Source organism: Myotis daubentonii, chromosome 13 (genome assembly GCF_963259705.1).
Source record: "Myotis daubentonii chromosome 13, mMyoDau2.1, whole genome shotgun sequence".
Taxonomy (NCBI): Eukaryota; Metazoa; Chordata; class Mammalia; order Chiroptera; family Vespertilionidae; genus Myotis; species Myotis daubentonii.
The window spans coordinates 34,915,541-34,932,502 of NC_081852.1; the positions used below are offsets into that span (position 1 = coordinate 34,915,541).

General features: G+C 39.6%; 1 protein-coding gene across 4 annotated transcripts in view; it reads right to left on the reverse strand.

Moving 5' to 3' along the window:
- The window catches only part of PRKG1 (protein kinase cGMP-dependent 1), a 1,080,615-nt gene that overhangs the window by 17,481 nt on the left and 1,046,172 nt on the right, over positions 1-16,962 (reverse strand). For all 4 annotated transcript variants that reach the window (XM_059662699.1, XM_059662698.1, XM_059662700.1 and 1 more), the window contains 2 exons: positions 3,391-3,530; positions 2,443-2,532 (listed from right to left, as the gene is read on the reverse strand). In XM_059662699.1, coding sequence (XP_059518682.1) covers positions 2,443-2,532; positions 3,391-3,530 — 230 coding nt within the window. The remainder of the gene's footprint in view (positions 1-2,442; positions 2,533-3,390; positions 3,531-16,962) is intronic.

The window sequence follows — 16,962 nt, forward strand, 5'->3', positions numbered from 1 at the left end:
GCATTCTGAGCGAGACTGAGGACTGCTGGAGTCCCAGGCATTCCTCTTTAGGGGCTGAGCATGGATTTGCTCACTCACAAACTCACTAGTTTTGAACTTCAGTGCAGAGGCAGCAGCCCAAATAGTGGCAGGCACATATGGGTAGGAACTGAGTTAACTGGCTTCAGGGTGAGGGCTGGAGGAGCAAGGGTTGGGGCAGCTGTCTCTGGAGACTGAAGCGCTGGCAGGCACAGGCAAGTGCCAAATCTGCATTAACCTGGATTATATCATTCACCCCACCCTAATGCTTCCCTGAGACCGCCACACCCAACTCGTCTGGCTGAACCTCTTCCAGCGGCTCCCCCACACAAGGGGCCCGTTCCAACTCAGGCTGCAGATTTTCCTAAAACCTCTCAAAGGTCCACAAACCCCGACAAGCAGCAGCCAAACTCTGTGCCCTTTATTTCTTGCTAAGAGCTCTCAAACCTGGCACAAGAGGTGACCAGTCTCACTTTGCATTTTAACTCCCATCAGTGGCTCCAAGCCTGGCGTAAGCTGCGGCCACTGTGGGCCGAGAGCACAGCTTCAACTAAGTGGCCATGCGCCCAGCACAATAGATGGCTGGCCTCTGCCCACCCTGTGGTGCCCGCCCAAGGGTGGTAAGCCTGGTACTAGTGGCAACCAACCTCGGTCCACAGCATAGCTTTCCCCAGGTGCCTCCAAGCCGAGCACCAGCAGCAACCAACCATAGATCACTTTGCAGCTTCCACTGGGTGGCCTCAGGCTGGGCACAAGCAGCAGCTGACTTTGGCCTGCACTGGAGAACCTCCAGAACCCCTACCCCTGGTGCCAGCTTCAGAACACACCAGAGCTCCACCTCACCAGCTCCACAAATGACAAACCCGGAGTGTAGACCAGGCTGGCACCGGAGCCTCCCTGAGACAACTCTTGCTCCCTGAGGTCAGGTCCTGCACAACAGCCTGTCCTCGGCAGTAATGGCCGGTCCTCACAGTCAGCCTGAGAATCAATCCCCCAGTGATACACCAATCGCAATCAAAACCACTACAACAGGAGGGTGCCAACACCATAGCTTTAATTCTCTTGGACCTCAATCCTCAATGCCAACACGATATATTCTCTTGTATGCTTGTATTTACCTTATGTTAGATACCATAATACAATTAGGAATGAGACTTTAAATCAGTATCTTGCAAAGAACCACTTGTTCTATTCTGGGATATCTACAACGTAACAAGTTGTCAAAAAATAGGGTGGCATTCTGGGAACATCAAGGCTATGGTTTCAGAAAGAGTGGGAGAGATGACACTATAACAAAGAGAAAAAAATGTCTAAAGCTGAATGTTGAAAGGAACAAGGATGAGTTTTAAATGTTATTAGATCATAAATAGAAAATGATCAAACAGTCATTTATAGGAAAAAAATTGTGGTCTTCCTTTTAAATAAACATTTAGCATTGGTAATAATCTCCTGAGACATTTTATAGTATATATATTTTAAAGGAGACTGTTTGCTAATTATGCAAATATGAGCTGGAAAATTAATTTTGCATAATTAAAAGAAACAAATAAGCACCAGCTAGACCAACTTTACTTTCCCTGAAAGGACAAAAAGAAGCAACTCTAGATTAGATTGTGTACATGAAATACTGCTTATAAATGGATTGATTTTCTTTTTCCTAAGACCAGCTACGGCCTGAAAGGGATGGCTGGAAACTTTTATTAATTTTGAAACCAAGGAGTAATGTAAAGTTAGAGGAAAAAGTTACTTTGGCAAAAATTCCCAGTGTCGGGAAAGATAGACTGCCCATCTAGAGAAGGAATGGAGCAAAAAACTGATAGTAAATCCAGGTTGCAACTCAGGTTGCAACTGTACAGTTGCTCTTTCTCCTCATGTTACAAGCAAGAGTTAAATTCTAGGTATATAGTTGTCTGATACATACAACTTTCTCTATATATACCTCACTAGGTGCCATTCTTTTTTAAAATATATCTTTATTGATTTCAGAGAGGAAGGGAGAGAGAGATAGAAACATCAATGATAAGAGAGAATCATTGATTGCTGCCTCCTGCAGGACCCCTACTGGGGATCAATTTGGCAACCCAGGCACTTGCCCTTGACCGGAATTGAACCTGGGACCCTTCAGTCCTCAGGCCGACAATCTATCCACTGAGCCAAACCGGCTAGGGTGAGTAGGTGCCATTCTCATTGTGGTCGTGGTCTAATCATATATTATTAGTTATAAATCTGAAACAGTGAGTTTCATATTTATAGTAAATTATATGTGCGTGGTAGGTTGTGCTCCATATTTACATTACCTTTTGAAAGATAAGCACATGTAAAATGTAAATATGACTTTTATACTTCATAATAATTGACTCTTTTTAGACCATCATAGTCAACTACATTGTCAAAGACATGACAGAAATTTCTTAAAGCTCCTACCTATCCCTGAGAATGGTCCACAGCTCTCCACCTAGGCAAGCTTCCATCAACATATACAAATATTTGCTGTCCTTAAATGTTCTGTATAGTCTGTGAATTGCAAACAAGAAAACAAAGGTTACAAACATTATTGCCTTTCAAAAGCATGTAAATGTTTTGAGTGCCATGATTACAGTCTTATTCTTGCTTTGCCAAGCTTGAAATTTTATTAAAAAGATGAGAGAGATCTGAATTTGCAAATAAGGAACAGGAGGTAATGGCTCCTGACTAAGACTCACACACTGTCGGGGGCTCGTCTCTCCGCTGAAATGTATTAATCCCCGTCATTATGGACAGAGAGGCCTTCCTGGTATTCCTCTAATTACAATCTGGTTGATGTTTCAAGCATGAACTCTTGAGCAATATTTAGTGATTATAAATATGCAGTGAACATAGCTGTAAAGTAGGTTATGTTTTACAAATATAATGTATGCAATTTGTGTGCTGTTTTCTTAATATATTCATGTTGTAATCTGTTTTCAGCAAATGCCACAGGCAAATTAATTAGAAAAGCTTCTGCATTTAAAGAAACTCCCCCATTATTCTCTTATTAGTGCTTTGGTTGAGTAGTCATTGCATTTTTAGAAAATATTTAAAATGCTCAAATACTTAAAGATAAAATAGTTTGATATTTTGTCTTTTGAGCACCAGAAGTCTATGCAGAGTTTTGGAGTAACAGAGAGGATAAAAAAGAAATGTTAGGCACTCTGATTTTCCCTTTGGGAAAAGCATGTTCTTTTCCCAGAATCTGATTCTCTTGGCGGGGGGGGGGGGGGGGGGAGATAGTCAACTTTTTGGCAAAATCTTTCTGTGTGAATGAAATGTGTGGTGGTGCGTGTAAGTGGCAGGGGTTTTGCGGTTGATTTGCACTTGGAGTTGGGACTGTAGTCCCTGGGGCTGCATCCTCACCTCACTATGAAGTCGGAGTGAGCCCCCTGCATGATCTGCTTCTCGGAGCGGATGTGCTCCTGTTGTCTTGTATCCACAATGTGGCGTTTCTTGAGAATCTTCATTGCAAAGGTTTTGGATTCTTCACTTTTCAACTGGACCTTAAAGAAAGGCGGAAGGAAGTCAGAAAATGACTATAGTGTTAATACACAGGGTTCATTCTCAATCCCAAATTAACAGGTGCATGGAGCACTGAAGTGACACCCCAACCACCACCTGAATCACACAATAAATCCTTGCTGGAGCTGTGTTTAACATCCAGGCTCACAACTATTGTCCAGTCTCATCGCACTAGATCAGATGAATTTTAATTTCACTGGATTCCCAAATAATTTTGTGCCCACTTGAATTAGAAGGGAAATATACTTGACTCTCATTTCATTTAATATGCTTGAGTATACTTGATAGTGTTTCTCCTTCAATCAAAACAGTAGAAATCTACCTTCTCCAATTTTACTGCAAGTGAGTGTGGCAAAGGTAGGATCATACGGGCCTTTATGTTCTGTCCCTTTAGTCCTGTCCAAAAACACTTCACAAGTTGTAAAAGTATCTACTTCTATTCTTTTTTAACCTCCCAGTTTGCCCTTTACTCCAGTTGCAAAAAGGAGAAGAAAAGTGTAGCAAGATGTTTTTTAAGAGATTAAAAAAATATTTTTTTTCAAACATAAGCTTTATTTTTCCCCCCAAGATGGCCTTTTCTCAAGGATTTAGTAATAGAAAGGAAATAAATTCTGGCATCTAGAGATAAGTTAGACCTATTACATATTTTGGAGCAGAGGAAAGGAATGATTTAGCACTATCATTTTAATAACAATAGAATACGGTTATTGATCTCAAAACCTTTTGAGAACGTGTTCCACAACAGTATTCCTACCTTCCTGGCAATGATGGGCTCCTGAAAAGAGGCTGTACTCTGAACATTAGTAATTCTAATCATATATTAAATATCCTGGGTCTAAAGGAATTTTTTTATAATCTCATATCTGATTTCTGATGTGTGATGGAATTGTGCACCTGAAACCTGGATAATTTTGTTAACCAGAATCACCCCAGTAAATTCAATAAAAATGATTAAAAATTTACAGTTAATTAGATGCTTTCCTATTGGGACACATCTAGGGAAATTGATTAAAAACTATTTCAAGAGATATTGAAAACTCTTTTTCTTCTCAGATACGCACGATAGCTTTAATCCTCTTGGACCTCAATCCTTGCTCCTCAGGTGTACTAACTGGGAGACCTAAGCTGTGCCTTGATGTCCCCAAAGCCTCCCTGCCTCTGTTGCAGCCCCACATGGCTCCCTGGGGCTCTGGAGTCCTCAGGCAGGCTGGTGATCTGTGTTTATTGTTTTACATAAAAATTTAACAGGGTGCCTTGTAATGAAAATGTCAGATAGTAGAAATAATCACTTAATAGCAATTTTAAAGTGTTATCATCTAGGGCTCTCCCTCAACAGAATCCTCAAGATAATGCCAAACGGCCCCCATTATTCGGTAATAATGAAAGCTTTGAGGAAATAACATGACAAGCTATATCTTATTTTCAGCTGAAATATCACAGTCCCCTCTTTAGTCGTGAATTGTTTAGGCTTCACCTGCAGGGATAGCAAAGTTCCTAAGAGCCTTCTTCAAATGCACATGTACAAATCGAATTAATGTGGCAAGTTCCTTAGGAGAGAATATGAGGGCACTTCAAATAACTGGGCCGCAGTTTGCTGCCATCATTACTGAATCTGTATGACAGGCTAGAGGCGGAGAATGGATAATTGAAAATGCCTTAAGCCAAAGACACTCTACTCCATCTGTGAAACTCTTTAAAAGGACCGATTAGTGTGAGACAAATGAATTCCGTTGTAGTACACAGTAGAGCACAAAATGTGAAAACCTGCTTCTAAAAGAAATCTGGACAGATAGGAACAATGGCATGAAAAATGAGCTGAGTTACTCAAATTTAGAGAAGAAACAAAATTATATTCCTCTTTAGAGTCTTAGTTAAATGACTGAATACTCTTGTGTACTTCACACATCGAGTGTAAAAATATCTTTCTTTATAACACATTTTTACTGTGCACTGGGTGGGAGAAAAGAACTCAGCCTTTAGGGTCACAGGTCTGGACTTCAATCCTGACTTCAATTAAGGTCTTTCTGTCTCTTACAGAGTTATTGTGACCTTATATTAGAAAGTGCCCCCAAATGGGCATTCATTGATGATCTCTCTTCTCTTTAAAACAAAGCCAGATCAAGTCACGACTCCTTTGCTCAAAACCCTCCAGTGGCTTCCCATCTCACTCATGGCAAAGACAAAACTGCCACAGAGGTTTACAAGGTCTTACACCACCTGGACCCCTGTTACTCATGAGCCTCATTTCTCTGTCAGTCACAACGGCCACCCTGCTGTTCCTTGAGTATGCCAAGCAAGCTTTTGGGGCAGCTCTTGGTCCAGGCTATTTGCTTGTGTTATTCTTCTGCCTGAATATTCTTCACAGAGATCCCCAAGAGTCAGCCTCTCAGTTCCCTGAGTTCTTTGCTCAAATGTTGCCTAATCAGAGAGTCTCTCTTCACATAAGTCTACATAAAAGTGGAACCACCCACTTCTCCCTTTAGTGTTCTCTATAGCTCTCATCACAAGCTAATGCACTCAATCATTTGGTTACGTACTTATTTAGTATTTTTCTCCTCTCACAGGTGTAAAAGCAACCTGAGATTGATGATTCTTTTTGTTTACTGTGCCTGACAGAGAGTAAATGCTCATGAAATATTTGTTGACTAAGCGAATCAAAGAAAGCATGAAATAAACCAGGATTATTTATCACTGGCAAAGCCATCACAGCATCTAAGCTCCACACTTAACAGGAGAAAAACCAGGGAAGCTACGATGACAAGCATGTAATATCTGGTATCTTTCTTCTTTCCAAAAGTACCCTCAGTTATGCATAAAAGGGAAGAAAAGATTTAATGCCCAACAGGAAATATACATGACAAAAGATTTATATGATTAGCCCTGGATTTTCCATTTCTATAAGATGTTTTAACTTTGTCTTCCTTGAATGACTGACATGTGATATTCTCAATTATAAGTACTACTAGATTTAATACAATCATATCTAGGATAGTGTCCACTTGACTGCCGACTAGCTCCTGGGTTAGCTCTTGGGAATATGGCCATCTCTTTAGACTCTTTTTCTAGCCTTCACAACTCTCTAGTCCTCTTTGATTAATAAATTCTATAATTCCAAGTATATTTATCATTTCTTATAATAACCAGCGTATTGCTGTTCTAACTACACCCGTATGTTTATTTCACTCTAGCCAGGATATTAGGTTAAAAATTTTACCTACTTTGCTATTTCCTAAATAGTTTTGAACTTTATATTGTGAAGAATTTAGGGACATAAATGAAGTCATCAGGAGGAAGTCAGAGAGAAAGAGGGAAAAACCTCCATTAACCATAAACTGCTGGGCACGTCCGTAAACATTATTTCATTTAGTCCTAACATCAACTTTCAATAGCAGAAGGAAGGTTTTGTTGTGTTTTTACAAATACTTCATAGTCAATAACAACAGCAGCTAATGTCTGCAATGATCTTATTTAGGTGTCACAAGCAGTATAGTGTAAGTTTTCTTACTTAATCTTCCTGGCACCCCTTTGAAAATACAATTCTCACTTTTCAGAGGAGCAAATTAAGGATCACCAGAAAGGATAATATATGGCCCCAGGCCACAAAGCGATCAAGGGGCAGAACTGGATCTTTTTGGCCCAAGCTATTTCCATTATGTGCTACTGCCCATCAGCTGAATAAAGCATAGTGATTGATGTTGTACAAATGATAGTTTAATGGAATTGGCTAACTCATAAACTCTGTGGGAAAAGCTGAATCATGTATCATTATCTTTAAGCTTCACTCATGCTAGACATGTAGTTTGAGAAACCAGCAAAAACCTCGCTTTCATTTTCCTAGGCAATTACAGAGACCTCAATATGTTATCAGAGACCTGGGCACTTTGGTGCTTGAATCCTGCAAGAAGCCAAGGGTGGTTGGGAGGAGTAGGGGAGAGAGAAGAGAGTGATAACAGATGATTGGTGGCAGATGGCTGCTGCCAATGGAAAGTAGGTAGAAGCTACAGAGATCTTTGGGAGTCAGTCTTATTGGTTGCCAATTCAATAAACATGAATTACAAACAGTTTACAGAAACCTACATACAGCCTATCTACTAAGGCTTTCTGTTTCATCTTTGCTTGAGTGCAGGCAGCCCTATAATCAGAACCACTGTTTGCACTTGCAAAGCCCTCACTAGTTCCTTAGAGAATAGCACTTAGTCAGAATGTCTACTTCCATTTTAAACTAGAATGCCACAGACTCACAGATCCCAGCACCTAACAGGGAAGTCCGAGCACCGACGACGACTGGTGGGAGCTAACTCAACAAAGTTGGTCTGTTATGCGGAAGCTGATTCTCTGAATGAAGTCCAAGGAACATGTTCATGACAAATCTTCCCCTGATAAACTGACAGCTGCCTCAAGATCACTGAAGAATGCTCAACTCTCAGATGAGCTATGCCAAATTGCTGGAGTGTGCTTCTCTCCACTCTGGTTATAGTTCTTAATCAGATTCACCGAATTAGGCAAAGGGCTCATAACAAAACTTTCACAACCAAGTAAACCAGCAAACTAACTCTCAGATTTTCTACTCCTGCATAAGCTCTAGGCTGTTTTGTCTGCATCATTTCCCAATATTCCTCTATTGCCAGACCACTCTGCTCAGTCCTATTATACACTGCCCTTAAACTCCACGTTCAGGAAAACATCACTGGCTCAGTTCTGTAGCAGCAACAATGCTGAAGCAAGGTATAAAGTAGCCATAAAATTCAAGAGGAAAGAAAGGCCTGAAGCTGCTATACATTAAACCCATGGATCCACATTGAACTAGATTTACAATTATACATGTAGAAATTAAAAACATTTAGTGTAAAACAAGGTTTTAGCATAAGAAAATATGAACCAGAAAGGGCTAATCTTTATAGATAGAAAAGAAGTTAGTAGTTGCCTGAAGTGGGGGTGGGAATGGAAAGTATTTGCAAATAGGCCCAGGGGTTATTATAGGAGAGAGAAATGTTCTAAAACTGGACTGTGGTGATGGTTGAACAATTTTATGGTATGTAAATTACACCTCAACAAAGCTTTTAAAGAATTTTAAAAAGAGAAAAATGCCAGAAAATGTGTACACTGATATTTTTCTAGTTCTAGTTTTCATAGATTTTTTAAATTTATACTCTAAAGAATTAAATGTCCAAAAAGCCTTTCCTTCTATGCTTATCTTTACCCCTTCAATAAAAGTTTCTTAATTAATCAAGACTATATTTCATTTTTACACTAGTTTCTATAACTACTAATATTTTTATTAAAAAATTTACCTTATTACTTATTTACTCACTATTAATTCAAATTTCTAAATAAAAGAAAGGTCCTCATTTCCTAAAAAGAGTGGGATTATGTGTCGATTTAAGCAAAATGTACATAATTACCACAAAATTTCTTTTAAATTATCTAGTCAAAATAATAGGTATTTACTGAGCAATGCCTTATAGTATTTTAATTATGTACATACTACAATCATATGCAAGTTTATGTAATCTTCTTGATCCTCATATTCCTCACTTATAAAATAGAAATAAAAACACCTTATGTTATATACACAGATCTTACACAGTGTAAGATCAAACCAGATAGTGTATGTGAAAATAGTTTGAAAATTTAAAAGTGCTACACTTGAGCTCTAGCCGGTTTGGCTCAGTGGATGGAACTTTGGCCAGTGGACTGATAGGTCCTTTCAATTTCAGTCAAGGGCACGCGCACGAGATGCTGGTTCAATTCCCAGCAGGGGGCATGCAGGAGGCAGCCGATCAATGATTCTCTCTCATCATTGATGTTTCTCTCTCTTTCTCTCCCTCTCACTTCCTCTCTGAAATCAATTAAAAATATATATATTTTAAAAAGTGCTACACAAGAATTATCTTATTACTATGACATCTAAGATATGGGGGAATGCTAATTAAAAAGATACTTGTAAAATAATATGTACAATGTCTGAATGAAGAAGAAGGTATAGGAAAAAAATCTGTCTAAATTTAAGGAAGTTATAATTTCACAGAGACTGAAAAAGGAATGTTATTACTATGACTCAAATAATTCTTTGGATATGACATTGTCAGGAGGACCTGACTTACTATACTCATGAAAGAAAGTGAATTTTTTAAAGTGCACAGAAAGCTTCTATTCTATAAATTAGTTTTGAATTTTATTCCTCAACATTCCTTAACAAAAAAAATGTTAATTCTTATATGATAATTACTTTGGGTACTATAAATTTTAGGCAAGCATAACTATAATCTCAGGAAGACTCCTGTTTTTCTTTTTAAATTCTTTATTGTTTAAAATATTACACGAGTCTCCTTTTTTGCCCCATTGACCTCCCCCTGCCACCCCCTCCCCCAAGCACAAGCCCTCACCCTCCTACTGTCTGTGTCCATTAGTTTTGCTCATATGCATGCATACAAGTCCTTTGGTTGATCTCTTACCCCCATTTTCAATCAGTTGTTAAAATTTCTCTTCTCACTAGCTGTCCAAAATTTGATCTCTGCACTGCCACAACACCATCACACATTTTCTTTTCCTCTATCTGGCCCACATCTCCTGATCTCACAGCTCAGTGTTCATGCTAAATACTATGTGGTTTATCTCCATGGCAAAGGGGGGTAATAATATGAGGAACAGAGTATGACTTGGAGATAAATTAAATGTATACATTTGATAAGCTACCCTGAAACATACAGAATGAACTTTTCTATATTTATTTCCAGAAAGCAAAGTCATTTTATTTAAAAGCACATGGCTATTTTCAACATTACTAACAAGGGGACTGTTTTTCCTTCTCATGGAAGGGATCTCTCTGAAAGCATTTATCTAAAGTTTTCAGGGATGTGGACTACATCTTGGCACAAAGTAAACTGCCCTATTCAGAAGAGAAATTATGATGTTTATCTCTGGGATCAGCGCCACCTAAAAATAGCCTGTCTAGTCACCTTACAGTGGATTCTTTTATTTCATGGATGGAAGTTTAGAGCTGAATCTGTGTTTATATGCTTTCATCACTTGATCTAATACCCCCAAGTGCCTGATACTTTAAAGTCTAATCTCCTTTAAGAATATAATTCAGTTATACTCTGTGAATTGCTATCTAATAATATTTCCCACTGCTCCCCCACACAACTTCTACTCTAGTCAGGCCACCTGCTTTGACCTCCTATGAAAACACGTGGCCTTCTGTGTTGTAAACTTTGCCTGGAATGGCCTTTCCCCATCTGTTTACTTAAATCCTAACCTATTCTCTAAACCTGGCTTGAGTCCTGCGTCTTTTCAGGGCCTTCTCTATTCTATCAACTCCAAATACTCTCTCTGTTTTTTGAAATACTGAAAATCTATCTGCATAATTTAGAATTTACTATAATACTAATGAGTTTCATTTGCTATTTTTCATATATGTTGATTCTATCTTCTTACTTAAGAGAAAACAGACATCCTTTGAGGGCAGGAATCATAGCTGATGTTTCTATATCCCACAAGATATATTTAGGGAATTTCTTAATAATGAGATGTTGCTGAATGTGATGTGCCCATACATTCACTTGGGTTTAAAAAATCAAATTTATGTCACCGAAACCAAATAGGTAGCTATGACCAAGTGTTAACTTTTGGATGAAGTGTTTTATCGCCAGCTACTGAAGCCTTGGGAAGACATGTCTAGTGACTCCTAGATTTACATCGATCTTTCTAGAATAACATGCAGGTTTGGAGTAGGAATTGTTTTAGTTAACTGTAGGACACTGATTTCAAACACTTTTAATGAAAAGTATTCATTTTAAAAGATAGCTGGTATATAAAATGTGTATAACAGCAAAAGATGTGTAAGGAAGTGACTGTTCTATTTGGCATCCTCGTGTAGTCAAATTTTAAAACTATCATTGTACAAAGAATATAGTCTACTGTAACAAGATGAATTGAGGCATATCTTACTTTATTAGCATATGTCAAAGTAGTGATTGACTTTCCTACCTGTGGTTGCAGCTTAGAAACTGTCCTGTGGTTAGATGTTTTAGGAATCCCATTATATTGGGACTGCACCTATTCTGTTCAATGACCACTTATTGGATTAGATTTTCATCAGCTATCTAAATAATGTATTTCTTTTAGCAATCAGTACTATTCATTACAGTTAATCATGTGTGTCAGTTTTAATTCTTTTGAAGAGTAAACATAAAATGAGGAGGGCCTATTAAGTAATAAACCCAGTGGAGTACACCTAGACAAAGGCTGTGTTACATCGAGACAAACTTTGTGTTTTCAACCACTGTCGAGTCCTATTCACTTTGGGCACAGAGGACCCAAGGCCTTAGGGCATCAGGGTTTCCTCCAGGCACCCTCTGCAGCCAAAATCACCATGGAAAACCAATAGCAAGGCTGCCCGGCGGTCCCTGAGCTATTCTATTTCACTGCCGTGTGGCTTGGCAGTAAGAAGCTCTTGAAATGTTTTTGTCTTACATGGGGTTTCCCTTTGGAGTTAAGCTGCCCGCTTTTCATGATCATAAAATAAAACTCTGTTGATTGAGCAAAGGGTTTATCACTTAATTTCTTGCTTAATCATCTCTTAGGTTCCATATTTTTTTTTCCCAATTGGTTTACATAGCTCTCCAGGCCTGCTTGCCTGTGATGGACCGTTTACAGAAAGTTGGCAAAAATACCACGAGAGTGGAGTGGACCCTGTTAAATAAATGTGGTTGCCTGAGTGTGGCAGGCTTCTTGCAACCTGCACATTGCCCCTTCCTGGGAAATCTGACCCTAGGATTGTGGCCTAGAAGGAATAAGAGGTTTCAGAGGGCTGCGGGGAAAACTGGATATGATTCAGTAGTTTGCACCCGAAAATGATTTCTCATTGAGAGGTTAAGATGTGGGGCTTTACAATTTAGGAGAGAAATGGACAGATAAGAGCAGACTATTTCAGGTACACAAAGGTTCAGTGTGAGTAAAATTGAAAACTGCTTCCCATCTCCACTCATGACAGATGAGAAAGAAAGGAGCTTTAGTGGTTAGGGGAATTTCATACAAGCTATCACTGAAGGTCATTCTTTCATATGTTGGAGAAATGCTTATAGTCAGGGCTTAGCCTGGAAATGGGAGAAAAAAAGAGCATAAGTATTCCATTCCCTTCCCTTTCTATGGCAATAGATGGAAATAATAAAGATAGCTGTCTTTGGCATATTTTAATATTAATAATTATTATAGGAACATTGGCAATACATACTGACCTATGACATGTGAGGTACCATTTGGGGGGCTTTAATTCATATTCTCTTTGCAATCTTGTGGGATACATACCTATATAACCCTCATTTTAGAGATGAGTAAACTAAGACTCAGAAGGTTTAAGTAAATGACACAGCTGGTAGGGCTGAATCCAGAAGTCTCCATCCAGTGCTCTAGCTTTTAAGCACCACATTACTATCTGATTGTTTTTTGCTCCACAGACATTTTACAACCAATAGGAGCAGCAAAAGATTCAGGGAAGGAAAAGCCTCTGAATGTTTGACAGAAGCAAAGATGAGTAGCACAATTATAGTATTTAATTCTAGGTTTATGTCTAATGCAGGTTCTTGAATTCTAGAAGATTTTTTTAAACAGAGGTGTACATGTGACAGTGAAGTAACATTTATTTCCGTGGTGGCTGTTGGAGGTAAGGATCTAAATCATTTTAGAAGCCAGATAATAGGAAAAGCTTTTCATTAAAAAAACAGTTCAGCTGTGGAAACTAAGATGGTGGCATAGGTAAATACTGGGAAATTGCTGCCTCCCACAACAACTTCAAAAATACAATGAAAAGACAAAACGGACATCATCCAGAAATACAGGAAGGCTGGCTGAGTGGAAATTCTACAACTAGAAGGAAAGAAAAGCACACTGAGAGCCAGAGGAGCTGCAGAAGTAAAGTGCAGAGGTACGGAGGCTCTCGTGCGTGGAAAGGGGCTGGCACTGGAGGATGCGGCTGTCTTTTTGAATCGGGAGGGAGTCACAAGCTCCCAACTGCTCTAAACTCTGGTCCTGGGAAGTCTCTGGGGACCCAGGACTCATACGGGGAGAAACTGGACTGTCTGGCAGCAGGCAGAACTCTGAACTTGAGGGCGGCTTTCCCTCAGAGGTGCTTGCAGCAATTACCGGGACACTGAGACGCACTGCCCCTTAGGACAGGGCTGAGGATCCGCGATAGCTGCTTGCTCCGCCCTTTGATTCCCTGAGACCCCGCCCCACCCAGGCTGCAGCAGAGGCTTTTGCATATGAATGCCCCAGCCCTTTGCAACCTGAAAATTACCTAAAAAATTGCAGCTGGGCCAGACAGACCCAGAACTTCCAAGAGAAGGCCCAAGGCCCCACAGCAGCTTGCATTGCTTCACAGCTGGGCCTCATCAGGGCACCTCAAAACTCCAAAAAAGGAAGGGGAATCTGCAGTTCTCTTCGTAGCTCCTGCTGGGTAACCTCAGGCCGAGGCTAAATTAGCACCTCCTTAGATCCAAGAGCCAGTGTACCCAGTTGTCAGAGGGGGACCATCTGGATTACAACTCCTCAGATCTATAAGGGACACACTCAGGGGGCAGACTCAGTGAGCACCAAAGCCCCACTGAAGCAAGTCTTGCCCCAGAAGGGTGTCTTCAGCACAGAAGTTCTCCCACTGCAGACACAGCTGATTCTCACTGCCAATTGGCCTGGAGGTCAATTCCTCCCAGTGATCCTACAACAATCAAGGCTTAACTACAACAAGACTTTGCACAAAGCCCACAAGGGGGTGCACCAAGAGTGTCCACCTCAGGTAACTGGGGAGGCTGAGCCACTGGGCCCTACAGGACACCTAGCACACAAAACCACTCTACCAACACGGGAGCATAAAAAATGCGGAGACAAAGAAACAGGTCACAAATGACAGAAATGGAGGAAAGCAAACAACTGTATATAGAGTTCAAAACCACGTTTATAAGGTTTTCAAGAATTTTATGGAAACCGCCAATAAATTTAGTGAGACCCTGGAGGATATGAAAAAAGACCAACTAGAAATTAAGCATACACTGACTGAAATAAAGAATAATATACAGAGATCCAACAGCAGACAAGAGGATCCCAAGAATCAAGTCAATGATTTGAAATACAAAGAAACAAAAAATACCCAACAGAAAAAGAAAAAAGAAAAAAGATTCCAAAAATATGAAGATAGTGTAAGGAGCCTCTGGGACAACTTCAAGCATACCAACATCAGAATTATAGGGGTACCAGAAGAAGAGAGAGGGCAAGATATTGAAAACCTATTTGAAGAAATAATGACAGAAAACTTCCCCTACCTGGTGAAAGAAATAGACTTACAAGTCCAGGAAGCGCAGAGAACCCCAAACAAAAGGAACCCAAAGAGGACCACACCAAGACACATCATAATTAAAATGCCAAGAGCAAAAGACAAGGAGAGAATCTTAAAAGCAGAAAGAGAAAGACAGTCAGTTACCTACAAGGGAGTACCCATACGACTGTCAGCTGATTTCTCAACAGAAACCATGCAGGCCAGAAGAGAGTGGCAAGAAATATTCAAAGTGATGAATAGCAAGAACCTACAAGCAAGATTACTTTATCCAGCAAAGCTATCATTCAGAATAGAAGGTCAGATAAAGAGCTTCACAGATAAGGAAAAGCTAAAGGAGTTCATCACCACCAAACCAGCATTATATGAAATGCTGAAAGGTATTCTTTAAGAAGAGGAAGAAGAAAAAGGAACTCTTACCATTTGCCACAGCATGGATGGAACTGGAGAGCGGATAAATACCACATGATCTCGCTCATTTGTGGAATAAAATGAACAACATAAACTGATGAACAAGGACTGATCCAGAGACGGAGAGGCATTGATTGGACTGTCGGGCCTTGGAGGGAAGGTAGGGGAGGGTAGGGGTAAGGAGGAAAGATCAACCTAAGGACTTATATGCAAGCATATAGGCCTAACCAATGGACACGGACAACGGGGGGGTGAGGGCATGGGCGGGGCTAGGGGGTAACGTGGGGATAAGGACACATATGTAATATCTTAATCAATAAAAAATATATTTAAAAAAAATCAGTTCGGCCAGCATGGCTAAGTGGTTGAGCATGGACTTATGAACCAGGAGGTCATGGTTCGATTCCTGGTCAGGGCACAAGCCTGGGTTGAGGGCTCAATCCCCAGTAGGGGGCATGGAGGAGGCAGCCGATCAATGATTCTCTCTTATCATTAATGTTTTATCTCTCTTTCCTCCTCCCTTCCTCTCTGAGATCTATCTATCTATCTATCTATCTATCTATCTATCATCTATCATCTATCTAATTAGTAGTTCTGGGCAATCACAACAGATCTTTCAATGACTGCATGTTCTTAGGTCACTTATATGTTTTATTCTTGATTTTTTTTTTCCTGTAAAATGTAGATCATGCCCCATGTTTTCCTCCCAAGATAGCTATCAAGGCAAAATCATATACTGGGTATGAAAACAATTTGAAGATTATAAAGCAGGGTTCAAATGAAAGGCTTATTTTAGTTAGGAAATAATACCAAGTTATTAATAAACATTGTTAGTATCAGTTTCTTAATAAATTATCCTGTAGTAGTTTCATTTTATAATAGTGTATCATAATGTTTCTTTTTTTTATGTCAATAACTCAATACTCCCTCCATCATAGAAATATCACCTCTTTGAAGAAACAGTTCCCTGGTGGCCTGAGCACGTGCTTCTCAGACTCTGATCATGAGTTTACTTGTTAGTTTACATAACTGTCCCTTCCAATAGATGGCGAGTCCATAGAGGTAGTGCTATTTCATATTAAATTTTATAGATTACAGCAGAGAGCTCACTACATAAGCGTATAAAAATGATGGAGAAGGGATCTAATCCAAGGAGACAGTAATTATATCTTCCATACCTTTGTTCCTATATTTTGTCCAAGTATGTTGTTCTGGTATGGGAGGTAGTGGATTGCTGGATAAAAAGATTTAGTATCTGACATTTAATAAAACCAGCACATAACATTGCCAGATGAAACAGTTTGAGGCGTGAAAATCTATTTGAAAAGTAAGCTCCTCTCTAACAAGAGCAAAAGTAGAGTAAATGAGGAATGTGACCATACAGCAACGGGGCTGATGTTTCCTTGTGAGTTGTTGAGTCAAGCTTCGTATTTTACGGTCACACCTTAGAAATTAAGAGGCTCACCTAGATGTCTCTACTTTAATTAGTAAATCATATATAAAAAGAGAGCTGAATTCTTTTCCTAAAAATATTATATAAATAAAATGTGGCTTTCTGAAAGATAGACTATAAACAGGTAGCACTGAATGAATTAAGTCCATTCTTCAAAATAAAAAACATGGGCAGAAAATATGGGGTATGCCAAAAAACAGGAAAGAAAGCAGTACAGATGACT